Below are 23,090 nucleotides of genomic sequence, written 5' to 3'. Positions count from 1 at the left end.
CACCAGTGGTGAATTGCCTGGGAAGCTTGTCAAAGCACAGATCCACACAGCGCCAGAGGGCAACCAGAATCTTAGCAGACAGGAACCGGGCACCTTTTCACAAATTCCTCATTGATTCTCTGCGCCCAGCAAAGTTTGAGAACTGCTCTAAGGAAATGCAAGTCTTTCTCTGCACTTCCTTGCAGTCCCATAAAACCTAACCCTTAAGGAAGAAGAGCCTAACATGAATCAAGGCAAGGACTCAATAAATATTTAGTCAAGTACAAAATGTACTGTGAAGGATCTTACCTCTCCTCTTTTCTGTATGCTGCCAAGGAGCTTGAAGCCACATTTGAACTCAATTATAGAAATTTTGTAAGCCTTCACAGCTTGTATTTTTAAGCTCTTTTTTTCCTCACTCTCAAATTTTTACTGTTATATTTTTCCCAGTTCTAATTTTTGCCTTTTATTTATTTGCTGCCATTATTTTATGGTTTTGTAAGCACTCTCAGATGCTCTGTGGACTCAAATGGGGTATAAGTATATAAACACAGCTTTACATAGTTATAAATCAAAGTGGCCAGTATTTGTGTTCCCCCCATGTTCCTTTCCATGCTAGGATCTTGCCATAGATACTGGGCTACACTCCTTTGTTCTAGCTGTCAGCCGAGAATGTTTTTCTGAGAGTTCCTTATGAAAGCACCAGCAGCCTTACTTGTGTCCTTGGAGCTCGATGGCTGTTCCTTTTCTCCCACCGATGTCCCACATGATGACAGAGTGATCTGAACTGCCTGAGAACAACACCCGCTGGACTGGGTCCCAACAGAGAGCGGTCACCCCACCTGAGAGGACAGACACAGCCAGACATCAGTCCCAAGGTAAGACTCTTACCCACCAAAGAAATGTGAATGCAGCGGAGACAGGACCTAGTGCAGTTCCTAGTACCCAATAAATTTTTGTTGAAAGAACAAACAAATAAGTCCCCAAAGAGAAAAAAATTGGCTCCAAGGAAATTCCCACCCTTTAAGCGTTTTTCACCAACATTTAATGTACCATAAATTACTGTAAAGACCAAAAGAAAATTTAAATGATGATAAATTGACCTTTAAAAGGGAGACATAATTCTAAGAAGAATTAAAAATATTGCACTGTTTGGAAATACTAACCACATTTTCTTAACTGCTGCCTACCTCCCACCCCTGACAATAACAGATGAGAAGAAAATAGGGCTTACAAATGCTCAATTAGATTTTTTTACTCTTGAATATCAGATTTAATTAGGCCACAATATCAGAAATTAAAATTACGTTTGCTCCTTGGGAATTTTAATTTACAGATTCCAGGCAAACTACTTATGTTCTTACATGTCAGTTTCCTCAACTGTAAAATGCAGATGACAGTAACACCACGACCACTTTGACTATTACTAAGAATGATAACATCAACCTAGCCGTTACCTACTTCACAGGGTTGTAGTGAGAATCAGATCAATTACATAGGACCTCTCTAAACTGTAATGTGCAGTACAGATGTGGGTTATTAGGATTACTCTAGTGGATGGCTATAAAATATTAGAATAGATTTTCTATGGTAGTCTCCTTGTAAATCAAACCCTTATGTACTAACAATTTTTTCCACATAAGATGAGCACAAAGCCTGCAAATACTTAAAAATGTCAGAAATACTATTTTCGTATTATTAAAAAATATTGTATTCTGAAAAGAACATAAAATAGCTCCTAAGTTGTTAGAATCTGACATTTTTCTTATTTAGATTATCAATTTATTCTAACGAAGGGCTATACTTTAAAAGTTTTGAGGGAAGTTTCTCTCATGCATTTGTTTCAGAAGAATACTTTCTTATTTTTCAAATGACTCTTCTTAGTAAGATTTTTTTTTTTAAGCTCAAAAAGGGGAGGGAAACCCCAAACTCTACTATTCTGGATTATGCTGCCTAGTGTGTTCTTAAACCTGCACCAATGCTGCTGGTATACACTCTTGCCCCTGTAAGAGTAAACACGGCTTCCCCCAGTGCATATGTGGTTAGCTACTGCCTGCAGCCCAGCCCTCACCCCCAACCACCAACATTCTCCGCAACAGCAACCAGTGATGGGTGCAGAGAGGCCACTCACGGTATTGTCTGTTAAACTGTATTGTCTGCTGAATTAATGAAGGAGCAGATGAATGCAAACATAAAGATCATTTTCTCCACTTCACACAGGCCCTTGCTTAAATGTCACCTCCTCAGAGACACCTTCCTTGACTACACTCATCACTCTCCTGCTTACTCTGTTTTTTTTTTTTTTTAATTGATTGTTTACTGCCCCAGTAGAACAGAAGCTCTAGGAGGGCTAGAGCTGTGGCTTATTCACTACAGGATCCCTAAAACCTAGAATTCTGCCTGCCATACCTACAGCAAGCACTCAATTAGCCTGGACAAATGGGCAAATGATTTAATGATGGAGTAAGAATATGAAATAATGCCCTTGGCTTTGTTCCTGCTGACGAAACAGACACACAACACCTATTAATGGGTTAATATTAGATTAAATGGGTTAATTAGGTTAAATAGGTTAAGATTAAATGGGTTAATATATATAAGCACACAAAACAGTTCCTGGCACACAGGAAGCATGTGCCTGGCTGACTACCACTGTTAATGTGATGCCTTCATCTACTCGACTGCTCACTTCTTTAGGTCATGGCATACCTGTGTCAAGGGCAATCTCTGAGATGGTCTTGCTTGACTGACTAAGCCACTACAAGTGGGGGGCTAGATAAGAGAAAGGTGACAAGTGTTTAATTTCCCCTATATAACACGTGAAATGGGTAGTTCAGGTTCTTGAAGGCATCATTATCAGGTTTCATAATGGTGGGCACTGGTAAAAAGAATGATTAGAAAGGCTTACTTGATTCAGTTAAAAGACTTAATTGGAAGAGTTGTTCATCCTGTCAGAATCAACATGGAAATATTGAAATAGGGCTTACCATTAGCCAGGTGACAGATACCTTTAGATTTCCCTGACCAATATACACCTACACATCTAAGAACACCGCACCATGAAGAGCAGGCCCTCTGCCTTCTTTGTTTATGACTATGGGATGAGGATGGTTTATGCGGATAGAAGAGAACGTTTAGATACGGTGTTATAAGTGTACAGGCTCTGAAACCGGAATCTAGTCTTAAATCGCAGCTCTATCTTTATTAGGTATAGCACCTTGTGCAAATTATTTAATGTCTCTGTGCCTCAGAAGTCTCATTTGTAAAACAGGGATGATTATAGTACCTAACCTACAGTTTTGTTGAGATCAAATGGGTTAATATAAATAAGCACACAAAACAGTGCCTAGCATATGTCAGCTATGTCAGCTATGATTACAGTACAAGAGACCTCATCTATACAATCTCTGTGATAGTGTCCTTTGCTGAGTCAGCCTTAAGGCAGTGACCAGCTTGTTCTATGCTATCCCAGCCATCATGAGATCAATTAAGGCCTATCTTTGCCACATTTTATCAGGCCAGAAGGGGCCAGGGCTAGGAAGGGGAGTTCTTAGTAACACAGAGTTAGAAAGGGAAATGGATAATCTGGTTAAAGCAAGTCGGAGTATATTCATCAGATCCTCCCAGGGCTTAGAGTGGAAAAGAAAGAAGGAAAAGCTGCAAGACAAGAAAAAGTTTAGGATGGGGTGGGGAGTAAATAACTCTGGAGTCCCATGCCTGCTCTGTGTAAATGTCCTAACAATGATGTCATTTAAAGTTGGCTTATAAATGATAAATTACAGCATTCATTTCAAATCAGTTCAATAAACATGTACTGAGCCTCTTCTGTGTGGAGAAACTGTGCTAGGCTTAGCAGATACAGTGAAATAAGACTTAGACTCTACCCACCAAAAATGTACAACGATATGATGATGGATTACCTTTGAGAACAAGAAGAGCATGCACGCAATGTTTGATGGATCCATTCTCTTACGCGATATGTGACTGCTTCCCCTATCTGGAGTGCCTGTCCTGCCTTTTATCACCCAAGTAACTTTTCTTCCTCTTCAAGGTGCAGCTCAAATACCCTCTCCTCCAGGAAGCCTTCTCAAAACCTTCAATCCAGGTGAGGTTCCAGTCTCTGTGCATATCTCTATCATTACAAAGACCCCACTATATTGAACTTGGTTGGATTATAAGTCTGTCCCCACAGTAGACTTTGGGTTACATATCTTTGTATTTCAGCACAGCACACAGTGACTGGTACACAGGAGGCGCTCAATAAATGTTTACTCAACTGTTCTGCTGAATTGAATGGCAGAGAGGAATGGGAGAGCAAGAAGCAAGAGGCATCTAGGACAGCCTGGGGTGGGAGCTGATGGGAAGGCTGTGCAAGACACCAAGTATCAGAGATGCGGTGGGGAGAGGTGCTGATGGAAACGGCCTCTCCCTTATCTTTTCCTGCATCTCTCTGCACATAGGGCTTCCTGATGAACTAACGCTTCTGGCAGCAGAGAAACCACCTTCAGCCAGCCTGCATTCCAAGCAGTGCAGACATACACCTCACACCCCAACCCACGCTGGGGGCAGAGCCCGGGCTTCAATGCTTGTGGTTTTCCAGTGTTTCTATTTTAAATGATAAAAAGCATTTGTTCCATTTCATTTGATTTCATTTCAAGTTATTCCATCTTTCTGGTCCCGTTAAGTGTTTTATTTTATGCTTCTTCCTTCTTTGGCCTCCCTAATATGACCTACAGATTAATTTTTAAATTAAATGGTTTAATTCTTAGAAATAAAGTATTTTACTTATTCTTTAGTGGGCACAGGTCTTCTATTAAAGATGATGAAAAAGTTCTGGAAATAGATAGTGGTGATGGCTGCCCAACACTGTGAATGTACTTTATGTCACTGACTTGTACAGTGCATGACTTGTACACCTAGAAGGTTGAAATGGTAAAGTTCATGTTATATGTATTTTATCAAAATAAAAAAATTGCCAAAATATTTTTAAAATAAAAGTTTTCATAATTATACAATTTATACTACTATATACCCTCATAAATATAACTGTTAGTTGCTGGCTAGTATCTCACACATGTATGTGTCTTATTTCACCTATTTTTAGATTTTTCTTAACTTTTAAGTGTTACACATTTTGCTAAGATGAACATTTTTACCCATACAACTTTGTTCACATTTCCAATTAGTTAGAAGAGAATCCCAAATGTAGAACTGAATCAGAGAGTATAAAGATTTTTAGAAATTTAATATATATTACCAAAATGCTTAGGGAACTAATTTTTTTTTTTTTTGAGACATTTACCACATACCTTGCAAAAGTGAAAGACCACGCAGAGTGTTACAAAATCAGGGTTGGAAACTGCTGGGTCTGCCTTTCCCAGAGTGTGATCTGGTAACTCAGCAGAGGGAGTGTCACACCACCCTCAAGGGTAACAGGTGCAGGCCAACATGAGGCTAAAGGAGAGGAAGAGCCTCCTGAATAAAATATCTGACCTTCTGATTCCCGCATTTTGCTCTAGGGTGAAGTGAAAAGCATTTTTGTCAAGCTAAATGCCTTCCATCTCTAGAATATATCTTCATCCGGAGATCCACAACTGTTCACCCAGCTGTCTCTTTTCTGCCACCCCAAGGACATGTTCAGTTCAAGCACAGTGCTGTTCTCTCCCAGACCTGCTCTTCCAGCAGTGCTCTGGGTTTCAGGAAATGCCATCACCAGACACACCAGCAATACATGCTACAGACAGAAGCCTTGGGAGTCACTGCTACCCCAGTTACCATGTACTGCTGACCCCTGCTCTCCACACAGACCTTAAATCTCCCTGCCTTGTCTCCACACATTGCTGTCCCCCAGTCCAAACAAAGTCAGCTTTCCGAGGGACTCCAGCAGTAGCCTCTGAAACAGTGTCTGTTCATCTGTTCTGTTCCCAGTCAATCTACCACCTACTGCTGCCACAGTGGCTTATTAAAATGCAAATCATGTCACTACTCTATTTAGACTTCATCACTGGTTTCCCACCAACCTGAGAATAATGCCTGAAGCTCCTAACACTACTTGTAAGGTCATTTGCCTTTGTGTGGTTGCTAACATTTTCCCACTCTATGCCGCTGGAATGGCCCCACCACCTAGGTAATTCCTTTCTCTCCTTAAGGTGCTATTTAAACACCACTTCTGGCCTGCACAGTGGCTCATGCCTATAATTCCAGAACTTTGGGAGACTGAGGTGAGCACATCACTTGAGGCCAATAGTTCGAGACCAGCCTGGCCAACATAGTGAAACCCCGCTTCTACTAAAAATACAAAAATTAGCTGGGCATGGTGGCACGCGCTTGTGAATCCCAGCTACTTGGGAGGCTGAGGCAGGAGAACTGCTTGAACACAGGAGGTAGAGGTTGTAGTGGCCCAAGATTGCACCACTGCACTCCAGCCTGGGTGACAAAGCAAGACTCCATCTCAAAAAGAAAGAAAGAAGACAGGAAAGGGGAAAGGGGAAAGGGGAAAAAGGGAAAGGGAAAGGGAAAGGGAAAGGAAGGAAGGAAGGAAAAAACCAAAACTAAAACCACTTATTTCGGAAGCCTCCCTTTAGTTCTCTGCATGAGGAGAGGACCTTTTGTAATTTGCTTCCAAAGAAGCCACTGTGCACATCAGGGTTCCACAGTGCCTGCTACTCATAATGTTTGGATGAATTATATGTAACTACTGGTCTAATGCATGCTGGCTGGAAGATGGGTAAGGGCAAAAATTATGCTTGTTTTATTCACTCACATGTCCTGGCACCATCATATCTATATAGGATGACAATTCACACCTACTGACCTGCAGTTTATATAAACTGGATCTGTGTGAGTCTCCACTGTAAACAAAACTGAAGTTCTAAATTATAAGTGCTTGCATGTTTGCATTGAACTGTGACTTTCTTAGTTTGTTTGGTTATTTTTGTTATAGTTACACTGTTCCCTTCAATACTTCCCCTTACGGCTCACGAACAAGTTTGTATTTAATTCTTCATTAATGAGTATGCTTTGGCAGATTTACATTCAAGCCCCCCTGTTTCAAATATGTTCATGCAAATAAAATAATTTCTTAGAAATAAAAGAAAAAAAGCCTGTTATTAACACTATTAATTTCCAATGGTCAAAATATGATTTTTGGCTGGATGTGGTGGCTCAGGCCTGTAATCCCAACACTTTGGGAGGCTGAGGTGGGTGGATCATTTGAGGTCAGGAGTTCAAGACCAGCTGGCCAACATGGTGAAACCCTGCCTCTACTAAAAATACAAAAATTAGCTGCGTGTGGTGGCAGGCACTTGCAGTCCCAGCCACTCTGGAGGCTAAGGCAGGAGAATTCCTTTAACCCGGGAGGTGGAGGTTGCAGTGAGCCGAGATCACGCCACTGCACTCCAGCCTGGGCAATAGAGCAAGACTGTCTTTAAAAAAAAAAAAAAAAAAAAAAAGATTTTTTTTTTCTCCTTTATTAAAGTTAGTTTATGACTTTTTCACAGAAATACATTCTACTTTCTGCGGAAACAGCAGAAATGGCAAAGAACTATGATACTTGGCATTTAGCTCCAGAAAGAAAACCAGCAGAGGGAGCATAAGAACATAAAACTATTAGTTTCCTAAATCCCAAGGGATTAGAAAAATGTTATGCTTTGGCCTCTGGGCATGACTACTAGGTCGATCCCCTCATTAACCCACATTTTTGTATGACCTTCTGTACTGTGAGAGAGAGTGATGGGGTGAACGGCTGTGACTCTGGACACATACTGAAGACCTGTCTGCTTCTGAGTTTGCATCTGGAGTGATGGGACCTCCAAAGCTGCTCTTTAATGGAACTGGATTAACTTTAGGGTGTTCGTTTTGTCCTTTCAAAAATCCCTTTACCAGAATTGAGACTAGCTGTATTTGGGACCTCCCAGGGCCTAGAATGAGCCTACCACTTAGGAAGAGCTCAACAATATGTCTAAACCACCATGGACTCTCTTAGATGCCCTCACTCTAGCTTTCCAGGAATGAGTCGTGTTGTAGCCACATTCGTGATGGGCAGATACTACTGTTTAGGAATAACGACGAGGTAACGATCTGACCTGCTACATTTGCCTTCCTGTCCGTTAGTGAACTTCCTGGGCTATTTCCTGTTTTTCTCTAAGACATTTCTTGATAAAAATAAAATGAAAATGCTTTAAACTCTTTAAGAAAGATAAGGCACAATGCCAAGGTCATATTTCATATCAGAACAAGCCTGTAAAACATGGGACCCTTGAGCCACATGCGGCTGACAGCAGTGCTTAGAAGCCGCTACTGCCCCTTTTCTGGCCTGGAGGCAACAATACAAAACTCAGAGGGCTCCTATTAGCTGCCATACGGTGACGGGGTGAGTGGGTGAGTGCCTGATTACTGGAGACTCAAGAGGTCAGGCTGAAAGCCACCTCTGCCTAAAGCAAACCTGGAAACCATCAGGTCCATCATCAGGACTGCAAAATACACCTCTGAATTCTACCTTGAATCCATCCACTCCTTACTTTCCCACTGCCACGGTCCCATCTCAAGGAACAGTTCCCTACCAGCTTTCCAATTCCACTCTCTACTGCCAGACGATCTTTTAAAATCCAATCAGGTTACCTTCTTTGCTTCAAACTCTTTAATAGTCTCTCAGTGACGTGCCAGCACTACCTCGGTGATGGGAAGTGACCCTTGCTTCCTTTCTGGCTGCCCCTTCACCCTGACCTCCCCGCTCCCTCCCTCATACTCAGTGTTCCCACCAAAAAAAGAGTGATAGCAGTTCTCAAGAGAGCCATGCTCCTACACATTTCCTTGCCTTGAACACGCTGGTTTTCTCTGCCTGAGTTGCTCTTCTCATTTGTTTTCCATGAACTCAATACTTACTCATCCCCAAAGATCTGAGGTCAGGCAGTGACTCCCGAGGAGGCCATCCCTAACTGCCTCCGCCTCCTTCAAGTGGGCTGCCCTTCCATGTTCCCAGAAGCACAAGGTGCTCACTCCCTGCCTGCCCTTGCCACCATGCTTCAGCTTTTGTCTCTCTCACTGGGTTGTGAAGAATTTGAGGACAATGACTGTGCCTTTTACTCTGTGACTGGGAGGAATGGCTGAGATGACAAGGGACAACACAGAGTGTAAAGAGAAGGGGACCCAGGGAAGATCCTGGACACCACAGACCATAATGGAGCCCAAGAAAGCCAGCAGCGTAGCAGAAGAAAAGCCAAAGGAAGGCAGTTACAGCCAGAAGGAATGGCAGCAATGTAAAATGCTGCTGAAAAGTTAAGTACAACAAGGTTTACAGCATGCCCCAGAGGGCTGCTGGACACCTCGGGGACTGCAGTTTCAGTGGCGTAATAATGACAAACCAGATTGCAGGGAGCTGGAAGGCAAATTGGAAGTGAAAAATATGAAGCAGCTGGGAAAATTATATTCTTCTAAGAAACACTGTTGTTTGCTACAACTTGGATGAACCTTGAGTACATTATGCTGAGTGAAATAAGCCTGTCACAAAAGGACAAATATTGCATGATTCCACTCCTATGAGTCACCTAGACTAGTCAAATTCATAGAAACAGAAAATAGAATAACAGTTTCCAGGGAATGGTGAGGTTGGGGCGGCGGGTGGTACGGGGAGGTGGGGAGGATGGGGACTTAATGTCCAAGGGAAAAGAGTTTCAGTTTCACAAGATGAAAAAGATTCTGTGATGGAAGGTGGTGATGATTGCACAACAGTGTGAATGTAGTTAATGCCACTGAACAGCACATTTAAAAATGGTTAGAATGGTAAATTTTCTGTTTTACACATTTTACCATAATTTTTTTTAAAGCATTGCTATTAAGAGAATAAGAAGGAAATTGCTATAAGACATGGGATTGAGAGGGTGTTTGTTTTCCTACCAGAGAGGCAAGAAATATAAGCATGTTAATAAATTGAGAAAGCTGAGTTAGTCAAAAGAGAGACCAAGGCAATCTATTTTGGTATGGTGACCCTGAAGCCTGGGGCCAGAGGAAAGCAGCTTTCCTGCACCAAGAGGAGAAGAAAATTTGTTTGTTGGGGTGGGGGGGATATACAGTGGACAAGAAATATGTTTTTTAAAAAAAGCTTCTATCTGATAGTTTTTAAGGACGAGGCAAGGAATGAGATGGAGACAGGGGCTTGGGAAGGATGGTGAAGGTCTCTGTTTAGGGGCCTGGGAGAAGGAGTGAACTGAGAACAGGGAGAGGGATTATTAGGCAACTTCATGACTCTGAAGAGGAAATCGTGAGTGTGCAATGGTCATGATGGTCTAAGCCTCAAGGCAGCATGACTACTGTAGGTAGACCCAGCAGCTGGCTGCACAAGGAGAAAAGGTAGAGAGTTAGTCTGAATCAGAAAGGCTTGCCAAGAAGGCAGAATATTTACATTCACAGAACTGAGAACACTAGGAAGGCATGGGTGAATTAATGCACCACTGGGAGGAAAGGTGATGCAGGGCCTGAGACGCTGGGAAAAGGGAGGGACTGCGGGCTGGAATGTGCCACAAGGGGAAACCATAAGTGGAACAAAGTAAAGGTGCAGGGAACTGGAGGATGAGGAGGCTGAAGTCTGCAGTGAAGGACAGAAGTTTAAGTTCTGAGGTGGGACAATTCTGGGTGCCCTCCAGACCCCTAGGCCCAGTCCTGGCCAAAGTTTGGTGAGGGTGTGAGTGGCCAAAAAAGAAATTCAATCAGGGAAGACCAGGGTCCTATCCATAGGGTATATTTCTATGTGTTCTTCCTCCCAAAGGCATAAATAAAGGTGATCTTTTATGAATCTTCTTCCTTGGATTCAATTTTCTCCTTACTATATGTTTCTTATTCCAGCATTCCATTTTTTTTTCCCTTTAGGAAGCCCCTTATGATCTAGGTACTATCCAATTTTACATCTTCTTTCCCCTACTTTTTTCTTAAAACATCTAAACTCAGGATTATCCCATTTTACGCAAAATCATGGGTTGGTAGCCAGTAAAAAACAGAAAGAAAATAACCATGAAAACTGGCAATGACTCATTTTCTAGGGTCAATGTGTTCTAGAGTCAATAGTACTTTAAAACTACCAGTAAAAAATTAATCATTATCATCTATGAAGTCTTTCAAAGGCTAAGCATGAATATTTTATGTTACCTTGCTTAAATGACCCTGAGCAGACCAATAACATAAAGGGGACCTTGTGTTTTAAACTGAAAAGAATACAAAGGAAGGAAAGTTGGAGAGGAACTTGACCTTTTTCACAAAGTCTAGCTACCTACGAAGAGTATACCTGTCTTTTCATTTGAATTGGAAATGGGAATCTTTCTTGTACACCATCTTCTAACTCCAGGAAGGGCAAGGTCAGACCAAGGCAGCTGTCTTTTTGGCCTTGTGGGGTTTGGGTCTTCTGGGGTTTGAGCCGTCTGAGGCCATGTGGTCTCAAACAATGCTTCATTATTGTAGGCTAAACACTGGCTTTCTCCGGTGCAATATGACAGAGAACCAAATTATCAACATTTTCAAAATAGGCTGGTTTCTCTTTTGTTTGGATTATACAAAAAATGTTTGATGTTATATCTTACTGAACCATTTTGAAATCAGTTAAGCATATCATGTGTACTTTTGCACAAGCATGGATTGTACTTTGCCAATTTCAAAATACATCTGAACATCAGTAGATACAGCAGGCAATATCTCACTGCATTTTCAGCACGTGATGATTTTGCTGTTAATCCTACCTGTGTGTCCTCTGAATGTTGTGACCAGGGTGCAGTTTTCTTGCTCCAGTTTGAGGATTGTTACTTGGCCTGAGTGGTCACCAATAAACACATGCCGGGTTTCAACATCAAATCTGTCATGTAAGCATTAAGGATTGTTTCTCAAAATTGAATGGGGGAATTTACAATCAAAAAACAGGGCATAAATGCAACAAGGAATACACAAATGCCATCTGAGGAAAACTTAAAGACAGTACTGAAAGACACAAAAGTGAACTTAACCAAATGAAGGACATACTGTATTATTGGACAATAAGGATTAAAGCTCAAAGATGTCACTTCTTGCTCCATTAATGTATACATTTAAAATCTATACATTACATTTTTAAACCATCAACACATGTTTTCAAGCTAAGTGTTCATATGGAAAAATAAATAAGCAAAAAGAGCCAAGAATACTCTGAAAATAATAAAATACTCTGAAATAAGCAAAAAGAGCCAAGAATACTCTGAAAATAAAACTCAAAGATGTCACTTCTTGCTCCATTAATGTATACATTTAAAATCTATACATTACATTTTTAAACTATCAACACATGTTTTCTAGCTAAGTGTTCATATGGAAAAATAAATAAGCAAAAAAGAGCCAAGAATACTCTGAAAATAAGTATGTTATGTGATAGGGAGGTTAGCCCTACCAGATATTTTAAAATGTTAGAAAATTTAATTAAAAGTATGGTATTGATGTATAAATAGACTAATAGAACAGAATGCAAAGTCAAGAAATAAACCCAAAAGCACACTTAAATTTAGTAAATGCCTGACGAAGGTAGCTTTTCAAATGAATAAGGAAAGATAGATTTAAAAAAAAAAATGATGCTGGCACAAACTGGATAGCCATTTGGAAAAAGAAAATAGAATCTGTATTTCACATTGTATACCAGGACAGATTCCAAATGAATTAGGGATCTAAATGTAGAAAATGAAAACATAAGCTTAGGTAGGAAAGTTTCTTTGTAACAGAGTAAGAAAAGCTATGACTCAAAACCACAACAAATATTATGAGCAAAGCCAGAAGAAAAACTGGAAAAAAATATTTGCAACTTATGTCACAAAGGGCCCAAATCTCTAATATAAAAAGAGCAATCAAGAAGAAAAAGATCACAAACCTAATGGAAAAATGGGTAAAATTTGAATGGAACTATTAATAGGTAGTTCAAGGAGAAATCAAAATGGTGCTGTACAAAAAGAGTTAACACAGCAGCTCTGACTGTGATCTTCTGAAAGTCTGCTTACAAAGTTGGCATGGTGTCTGAGAATTTGGCTTTTGCAAAGGTTCTCACCATTAACTGATAAAAGTGGCTCACTGTGCCTTAACTGTTCAAACAATATGGCTTATGCTGAATACCTGCTTTCCTTCTGGGAATCTGGAATTTTGGAATGTCCCAGGTACCTGCCTACATAACCAGTAAAAGCCCTAGGCATGGAGTCTCTAATAAGCTTCTCTGTATGACAACGCCTAGCAACCCTATTTCTAAAGATCTGTCCCAGAGATACATAGGCAAAAATACAAAATGACACATGCCCAAGACTAGTCACTCCATGTTATTTTAATAGGTAAAGTTTGAAAATAATCCAACAGTCTATCAATAGCGGACTTACTGAATTAACTATGCTACATCCACACAATAGAATATTATGCAGCTGGGGGAAGAATGGAGCTCTTTATACACGAACAACAGGATATGTTATTAAGTTTGGGGGGGGCAGCCAAGGCATATGAGAGTTTATAAGCTATACTATTTTTGTGTAAGAAAGGGAGAGAAATACAAATGTGTATGTATGTGTGTGCATGTGCATGTATCCACTCATATTTAGAAAGAGAAGTACTAGAAGGATTAAGATCTAACAAAAGTGGCTCCTGCAAGGTGAGGGGACAGTGATGGGAGTGAGACCTCTATCTTGTCATAGTTGCTATTTTGGCATTTTGTAATATTTTTACATATTAAAAGGTACATAAAATTTGTAGCCAGGCACAGTGGCTCATGCCTGTAATCCCAGCACTTTGGGAGGCCAAGGAGGGAAGATCACTTGAGCCCAGGAATTCGAGACCAGCCTGGGCAACAAAGCGAGACCTCACCTCTACAAAAACTAAAAAAATTAGCTGGGCACAGTGGCACATGCCTGTAGTTCCAGCTATATGGGAGGCTGAGACAGGAGGATCGCTTGAGTCCAGGAAGTCGAAGCTGCAGTGAGCCATGTTCAAGCCACTGCACTCCAGCCTGGGTGACACAGTGAGACCCTGTCTTAAAAAAATATGTGTGTGTGTGTGTGTGTGTGTGTGTGTGTGTGTGTGTGTGTATTTCAAATAATTTAAAAAATATATATATATATATATATACATACACATATATATGTATTTCAAATAATTTTTTAAAACTCCCCCATATTGAAAACAAAGTAAAATGAATGAACATAACTACCAAATTGGTGAAATAATCACATAGTTAAAATGATTTCAAGTGCCTTTAAAACACAACATTTTCAATGTTTCAGTGTCTCATTCTGTTTCCCAAGCTGGTCTCAAACTCCTAGGCTCAGTGATCCTCCCACCTTGGCCTCCCAAAGTGCCGGGATTACAGGTGTAAGCCACCATGCCTGACCAAAAATTGTATGTATTTTTTAATATGTCAAAATATTACAGGATTCCAAAATGGGAACTATGACAAGGGAGAATTCTCACCCCCATCACTGGTAGAATATATTCTAAGGACAAAGAGAGTTGCAAAGAAATATAAAATCACATTCACTAGTCTTATTGTTATTTAGTATTGTTCATTATTTTCGAACCATTTAAATAAAGCGTAGGATAAAGCAAATGAGGAACTATGCCAATGTTTTAACAACCAAGATTTTCCAGCCTGAGATAAAGAATCAAGTACAAAAACCAAAAACTAAAAATCCTGTAATGTTAAATTTGAATAAGAAATATATGAACTGATGATTTGTTCTCTTTTTAAAAATACACACTCATTTATATATACTTCTTAGCTATCTCTGAATATTGTTCCTTACTAAAAAAATGACTGATTCCAGGACTGGACAGGAAAAGTACAAGATGAACATGAGACATGTTGAGTCAGAAGGCAAGGAAGCTCCCAAAGGCTAAATAGGCTTCTTTTAGACATGGTAGTAAGGGACGAACAGGTAGAGTACAGAGGCTATTTACAGCATGAAACTATTCCATATGACGCTACAATGGTAGATACATGTCTTTACATATTTATTCAAATCCACAGAATGTACAAAACCAAGAGTGAACCCTAAACTATGGACTTTGGGTGATAATGATGTGCCAATGTACGTTCACTAATTGTAACAAGTGTACCACTCTGCTGTGGGGGTGCTGGTAATGGGGAGGCCATGCATGTTGAGGTCATAAGGTGCACAGGAAATTCTGCTTAATTTTGCTATGAATCTAAAACAGCTCTAAAAAATAGTCTTTAAAAAATAAAAATTGGGCCAGGTGCAGTGGCTCACGTCTGTAATTCCAGCACTTTGGGAGGCTGAGGCAGGCAGACCACGAGGTCAGGAGTTTGAGACCAGCCTAGCCAACACAGTGAAATCCTGTCTCTACTAAGAATACAAAAAATTAGACAGGCATGGTGGCGGGCACCTGTAATTCCAGGTACTCAGGAGGCTGAGGCAGAAGAATCACTTGAACCCAGGAGGCAGTGGTCGCAGTGAGCTGAGACTACGCCATTGCACTCCAGCCTGGGTGACAAGAGTGAAACTCTGTCTCGAAATAAAATAAAATAAAATAGACATTGGGGTCCATTTAATGGGGCTGTTACTCAAAGATGGGATAATTTGAACATACAATAAAAAGATGGCAATTTATTGAAATATACTGAACATATTATTATTTAAAAACAAACAACCTAACATTTATAATAGTGCTCAAAAAGAAAAAAAAAAAAGATTCCTACTAAAGGTAACCAGGGCACTAAATCTGTACTCTGAAAATTAGCAACTAAAAGACAGAAGAATGTATCCTGCTTTTCCTATAATAATTGTATTTCAGGGTAACCAAACAGGCCTAGTTAATGAGGGGGAAGTTATCCTTTGGAAGAATTCCAACAAATACATAGGAAAAATGATAGGATTAGAAAATCACCATTTTGCAACATTAACGAAAAAAGAGTTCAGGCAAAGCTCAGCAATGGATGAAACCATGAAAAGGCTGGTGTGGAGGACAGCGCTGCAGGGACCTGGCTGTCACCACCTGAACTGCCGATCAATCTCGGCATAACTGAAAGGGTGACGATGCAATGTCACGTCCTTTATGATGGGAAGCTCGATGAAGCACACTTGGTGAGAACCAAATGCTGTCACTAAAAAGCTGAATCTGAATGAAATCAAGATTATAGGGGCAGTTTTTCAGTTTACAGAAAACATGTGAGTAGGGTAGGCAAAGGAGCAAGTTAAATGACATCAATCTAGAATGTGGGACTGTGTGCGGAACTGATTCAGTACCTTCAACTTGGCAGTGGCATTAAAAAAAAAGTGAAGGGGTCACTGCTCTGGATGAAGAAAGATTTAGAAGATATGATAATCATGTGCAATGTGTGGATCTTGTCTAGATCCAATTTCAAACCCACTCCAAAAAAGCTATTTTCAAAATAATCACTGAAATCTGAAAATGGATTGATTATTCAACAATATTGAGATCAAAGAGTGACTGTTAATTTTTAGATGTAATAATAGCATTATGATTGCTGAAAAAGTAACCCAAATATTTTCAATGAAGTATATAAGGATAAAATGATATAAGGTCTAGAATTTGCTGTAAAATAGCAAAAATTGAGAGAAAGCAAAAAGGGATAGAAGAATCAACAGTGGATGTGACTGACTGGCATTAAGAATGATACGAAGAAACTGACATAATCTTAACAGTTTTTCAGAACTCTTTACCTGAACAGAAATAAATCTAAGAGATTGCCTTAGGTGGGAAACATTCCACTACACATGGTGACATTTTGGAAATATCTCCAACATGAATAAAATCCTAAAATAGAGTATTTGAAGTATTTTTGTAAAAACAGGAAAAACATAATCAAAATATGGTCAAACAACAAGACACTGACAAATGAAGCTGGATAAAGTACTTACAAATTTAAAGACTTAACAAGTGAAGTGGGGAAGGAACACATTTCTACTTCCTATTATCTACCTGCCATGGGGCCTTCGGGAAATCATTCTGCTGTACCCAGTTGTGCAGAGGGCTGGCTGAAAAATTATAATCTCCAAATTCTAATCCTGGTTCTGCCAGTTAACAGGCATGTGACCTTGAGCAAGTCACCTATTCCTGAGCCATGGTTTCTACATTGTGAAAACTGAGAATTAAGTCTTTTGTTTTTACTTCACATTATTGTTTTGACAATGAACAAAGTAATGTGTAAAAACCTGCAAATCTAAGATTTTTTTTTCTTTTTCCTTTTCTCTCCCTATTATTATTGTCATTCTTATTGTTACTATTACAGGTCATTTATATTTAAAGCTTCAGATCTTCAATCAAAACAAATAATTTGAGGTTATTCATAAATTGATAATTCAATTTTGTTTTTACTTCACATTATTGTTTTGACAGTGAACAATGTAATGGGTAAAAGCCTGCAATCTAAGATATTATGAATTATCATAAATTGATAATTAAATTTATGAACTCTTTGTCTTCCTTTATTTTTCTACTTGAAATTTGGTTATTTTCACTGCGTATTTACTTTTCCACTAAGATGCCTGAAAGAAGAGGAATAACGGCGGAATTCAATCTGATTTAGTCTGTCACTTCTTACCTTGGGTGAATGACTGTGATGTGGAAATAAGAAAAGAATGAGTCATCTGCGGAGGTCTCTTATCAGCCATTAGCTATCTACTATGAAGATAAATAGGGGTAATGATATTATTCATATTTCATGTTGATTCATCAGATCTTCCTCCTCCCTTCATCACTAAAACAAACAAACAATGAAACCAAAACCCCTGTAAGTGTGGAGGGTGACAGAAAGAAGGAAAGGAGCGGGGTAGGGGTGGGATGTTCACAAGAGGAAATATTTTTAAAAGCTAAATTTAAATGTGAACGCTAATACTGTATGGCTTGCCTATTAACAATCTGCCTACCCGCCAGCTAAAAAAAAAAAATTCCAGCCTTAGAAAAGTCACATGGTTCTTGGGTAAGACCCTCTGGCAAAAGCACAGAGCTGTCATGCCATCGGTGTTTAGCAATGGAAAAATACTCAAGAGCAAAGGTTGGCACCATGGCTCCAAAAATCATACTTGGCAAGGCAGAGCTGGCAGAGGTCAGGGAATCTTCTGAGAGGGCCTGTCTATAGTATTGCAGCTCTTCACCACCTGAACAGTGAGGGTGGTTGGATGGAACTGAAACCAGAGGCTCTCACACACACAGGCTTCTGATACCCAGTCACATGACTTTCTGCTTGGTAAGCCACATGGTGTGACAAAAGGGAATAGTCACAAAATGAGGATGACTCCTGGAGATGCCCAAAGGGAGTAGCTGTGATGGCTATAATCCTGCATCAAAGACTATAATAGTTAGGGCAAGTTGAACACTGTGCATCTGTTTTTTGTTTTTCATTTTCAAATAGTTTAAAAAGTTAGCTTCCTGAGGGCAATATCTGTATTTTTTTTTTTCCATACTCCTTGGGCTTGGCTAAGTAATACATAAACCAGCATAAGACCAAATTATATTGATGCCATCAGTTCCTTCTTGAAGGAGCAATGCAGTATAATGGGGAAACAATAGGAGTCCAAGGCAGAAGGCCTGGGTTCTTGCGAGGATTTTCCTACTTACTAGTTGGGTGGCCTCAGATAAGACACAGGACCCTTTCTGGGCTTCAGCCAGCTCATCTGTAAAATAAGGGTACTATAGACTGAATTTTTAAAAAAATATTTAATTGACAAAGATTGTATATATTCAAAATGTAGAATGTGATGATATACATATACATTGTGTAATAATCATCATGGTCAAATTAACACATCCATCACCACCCATAATTACAGTGTGTGTGAGAGAGATAAGCAAGACAGAATGATTATGTCTCCCCAAAATTCGTATGTTAAAATCTAATTCCCAGTGTGATGGTGTTTGGATATGAATCCTCATGAATGGGATTAGTGCCCTTATTAAAAAAAAACGTCCCAGAGAGCTCCTCTGCCCTTTCACCATGTGAGGACACGGGGAGATGTTGTCTGTGAAGCAGGAAGCAAGCACCCTCACCAGACACTAAAGCTGCTGGTGCCTTGATCTTAGAATTCCCAGCCTCCAGAATTGTGAGAGACAAATTTCTGTTGTTTATAAGATATCCAGTTTACAGTAATTTATTATAGAGCCCAAATGGACAAAGACAGAAGGGTTGGACTGGGTGATCTCTAAGTGCCCTTCCAGCTCTAATACTGTAAGAAGTCATTAATGTATTGGCAAGAGAATTCATGTATTTCAATTTCAGTATTATGCCCATCTGAATTGGCTTTTAGAAAATAAAGGTTGGAGTTTATTAACAGGCAGTACTAGCCTCTCAAAGATGAGTTGATCCTGCCTGTCATTCCTTATTATCCTTGCCTTTGGTCTTCTTGGCAACTTGCTACTTTCACAACTTTCCACAATGGTCATTCTTAGTTTCTTCACCTTGCTCTTCCAGTGAGAAAAATAAGAGTGATATTACCTTATATAAACACAAAAATATACCTTTGAATGCCACATGGTTTCAAAGAAACAGCAATGTACTTTGTCAGATGTTGAGAATCACTGAATAGGCATTTTATAAACACGGAGATGAAATTAGGAAGCAGGACTTATTGTTTCTTCCTGCTTTCGCTGACAAGTGACCTGTTTCTACCAACTTCTTAATGTGTCAGAAGATAGAGACCGTATGCTTTTTAAACTAAGAACCGCAGGGTCCTTTACTCCCTACAATGGCAGCCTCATCCACACGTCATGCACTGCTCAATACTGTGCTTAGCTGGAGCCCAGTCAGGCAGATGTGAGCATTACCCAGCATTGGCAAGGATTCACCCTAAGCACGAGGACCCTGGCAACTTGGGAGACAAAAATATCATTCTACATATCCTGAAAATGTTTCATTCCTGGAACAAAACTTTTAACATTACCATGTAGATAACAGCTCATCTACTTTGGCCCTGGTATGGTAGCCTCTCAATAACTATTTAAAACTGAACAGGAATCTCGTGGTTCTTTTCCCCGGCACCAACGAGAATGTTCACAACCTTGATATCTATGTGTAAATTACTTTTGTACAAAAAGCAAAGATTACATTTTGGTAACGATTTCACCTTCAGGTACCATAATTATTTCTGAGAGCTGAGGTTCATGAATCTGCACGGTGTTCTGTCTAGATGTCAGACCTTGTGTTACACTAGGCTCACAAATGGCCCAGCAGTCTATTATTTCAGGTGAAGTGACCGCACTTCACTCTGCTTACATGGGAGCTCTTGATGATTTGTGCCTAGGAAATTCTATGAGCACTATAATCACACTGGGCAACTCAGTCATTAACAAAATGTACAAGTTGCACATACTCCAAAATTTCATTAAACAAAGAGGTCAACAGGTAAGTACCCACTAAGAGATTTTTGTCCAGCAAAGGATACTGCAGACCTGAGGCCACAGCACTGGTCCGATAACCTCCCAAGCGCTGCCCACTCTCAGAGCAGTGCCAGGCAAATTGCTTGTCCTGTCCTGTGCTCAGCACCCACTCCAGCTCCAGGACAAACAGGATCATCGTCACTCTGCTCTGATGCGCTGAAAACCAAGAGAAAAGAAAACAACCTATAAAGCATCCTAAGGAGGTTGGAAGAACATGGCCCAAGGGGATGCACCATTCTCTTCTCCCCACCCCAGAATAAGCTGACCAGCAGAACCATTTCAAGGACAGGGTAGAACAGTGGTTCTCGTTGGGGGTGGGCGTATTCACCAGTAGGCAGGTGTGTCTGAGTGTTTTTGGTGATTTTTTAAAAACTATCCATCTCTTCCCATGTTCCCCCATGTGCCAACCCAAGGATTACTGCCACACATAGCTCCTGTTACCAAAGGGCTTGGGCCACCTCCCTCAGACATGCTAGGGCTGCTGGACTGGAGAGAGCCACAGCCAGCTGTGACCACAACACACATTAGCAGTGACGTTCATGTAATATAATCACTACCGTCAGTTTATGTGGACTTACAAAAAAACCGGCGCATACTGTTCTTCTTTCAATGTCTTATAAAGCCATACAAAAGTTCTAGATGAACACTTTCCTTCAAAAATTAAATGCATGGGAAGGACAGAATTATTTCTAAGAACCATATAGAAGAAAGTGAAGTATCCCTTACGTCAAAGTATGTGTGTGTGTGTATGAATAATGACAGCAAATTTCCTATAGTTGTTAATAAACAAGAGCAATATGATTATAGTTATCACGTCACACAATTCCAGAGTTAGAAGAGGCTATTCATACCAGTTAACACATCTCCCTATTTTACACATGGGCAAGGTGAGGCACAATGAGGTGGAATAGTTTGGCTGAGGTCTTATGGCTTCTCAATTACCAAATGAAATCAAGTGGAAGGACTTTTGTGTTCTTATTATATATTCCAGGCAATGAGGTGGAGGGCATCTGTAGTCACTGAACAGAGCTAACTGAAATGAACAAAGACTGATATCCTGCAACCTAGACCCCACTGGGACTCGCTCCCAAGGGCTGGCAGTCTGATGGGGCATGAACACACACATTATGACTGTGGTGAGTTCACGGAGAAGACACTGATTTCATATTCTGATCATGAAAACAGAGTTAGACAGTATGGATAAATAAATGCAGCTCTGCTGACAATAACAATATCATCTGCCAACTTCTGAGTGTCTAACAAGTGCCAGGCACTTAAATACATTTTCTAGCTTAATCATTGTAATGACCCTGCAAAGTGGGTGATTTCGTCAGTTTACAACAAATACAATCTTAGCAAGATGGCCCTTTTAGATTGCTACCATACAGTACAGTCAGAACCATAGGGCAGTCATTCAACAAATGCCTGATGTTCTAAGAGCAGGTATTTGAAGCTTGGAGAATCGAAGGGAATAGGGAAGCAGTGACACTGTGATGTCTCTACAATACACATCTTTCAGAGTACCAGCCACCATCAAGATCTAAACACAGACCTTAACTAAAAGATGTAGCTTCTTGGAGAAACTCGTGAAGATCTTTTTACATCTCTATCATCAAATGTTCAATTCAAGTTCTAATAGTGATGGAATAAAAAGTGAACTCTCTAATGAGTTCAAGTATACTCAAGTCTATTTCAAGCAGAAAGTGGCCCCTAACACCTCACCCCTCTTTTTACTGAGGGGGCCTTTAGCCTTCTATCTATCATATTTGAGCCCAAGGGGATGACAGCAGCCCTAGATAATAAGGGGCTTTAGCCTTCTGAGTGGCCTTCCTGGGCCAGAGGAGACAAAGGCTAGAAATGTTAAGTGGCTTGCTCAAAGCTACAAAAGGAATGAATGACAAAGATAGAATCAAAACCCTATTCTCCCTGATGTTAAAGTTGGTTCTCTCTCTCAGTAACAGGCTACCTTTGACTACTGGAAAACAAAAACCAAAAAAACCACAACACTCAGATCACCTATTTTTGTTTAAGGTGAAAAAGATTCTTTTATTGAAAAACTTCAAAGATACATAACTTATCACTAAGCTTCAGAAACTCATATAAGAAAAAACGTAGGTTTGATGTCTGGCTATACTTCTTGAATAGGAGTGGTGAGGGGGACATCTTCCTTGCCTTGATCCTGATCTTAGAGGGAAAGTATCTCTTTTCTCACCATTGAAGATAATGTTAGCTGCAGGGCTTCCGTAGATATTTCTTTATCGAAGAAGCTTCCTCTAGTCTTAGTTTGCTAAGAATATTTCATAACAAACTGGATTTCACCAAATGCTTTCTCACATTAATAATATTATTTTCTTCTTTAATCTGTTCATGTAATGGATTACATTGATTTTTGAATGCTGAACTTGCTTTGCATATCTGGAATAAATCCCACTGGGTCACGGTGTGCAATTCTTTTTATACATGGCTGGGATCAACTTGCCAGTTTTTCGGTTTTTTGTGGGGTTTTTTTTTTTTTTTTCATGAGAGATACTGGTCTGTAGTTTTCTTTCTTGTAAGGCCTCTGGTTTTGGAATCACTGATTTTTAAAAATTGTATTGAAATAAAATTAACATTACACAAAATTCACCACTTTAACAATTTTAGAGTATATAATTCACTGGCTATTAGTTACTCACAATGTTGTGCATCGCCGCTATTATCTATTTCCAGAACATTTCCATCAT

At 39.9% G+C, this 23,090-nt stretch overlaps 1 protein-coding gene across 5 annotated transcripts in view; it reads right to left on the bottom strand.

Moving 5' to 3' along the window:
* The window catches only part of WDFY2 (WD repeat and FYVE domain containing 2), a 199,685-nt gene that overhangs the window by 35,877 nt on the left and 140,718 nt on the right, over window positions 1-23,090 (bottom strand). For all 5 annotated transcript variants that reach the window (XR_005202480.1, XM_037743438.1, XM_017542455.2 and 2 more), the window contains 3 exons: window positions 20,373-20,523; window positions 11,703-11,815; window positions 695-821 (listed from right to left, as the gene is read on the bottom strand). Coding sequence is in view for 4 of the 5 variants with exons in the window: in XM_037743438.1 (XP_037599366.1) it covers window positions 695-821; window positions 11,703-11,815; window positions 20,373-20,523 (391 nt within the window). In the remaining variant the exon portion in view is untranslated. The remainder of the gene's footprint in view (window positions 1-694; window positions 822-11,702; window positions 11,816-20,372; window positions 20,524-23,090) is intronic.

This window comes from Cebus imitator, unplaced genomic scaffold, assembly GCF_001604975.1.
Source record: "Cebus imitator isolate Cc_AM_T3 unplaced genomic scaffold, Cebus_imitator-1.0 Scaffold145, whole genome shotgun sequence".
In the NCBI taxonomy this organism is placed as follows: domain Eukaryota; kingdom Metazoa; phylum Chordata; class Mammalia; order Primates; family Cebidae; genus Cebus; species Cebus imitator.
This window is presented reverse-complemented; position numbering and strand designations above follow the sequence as displayed.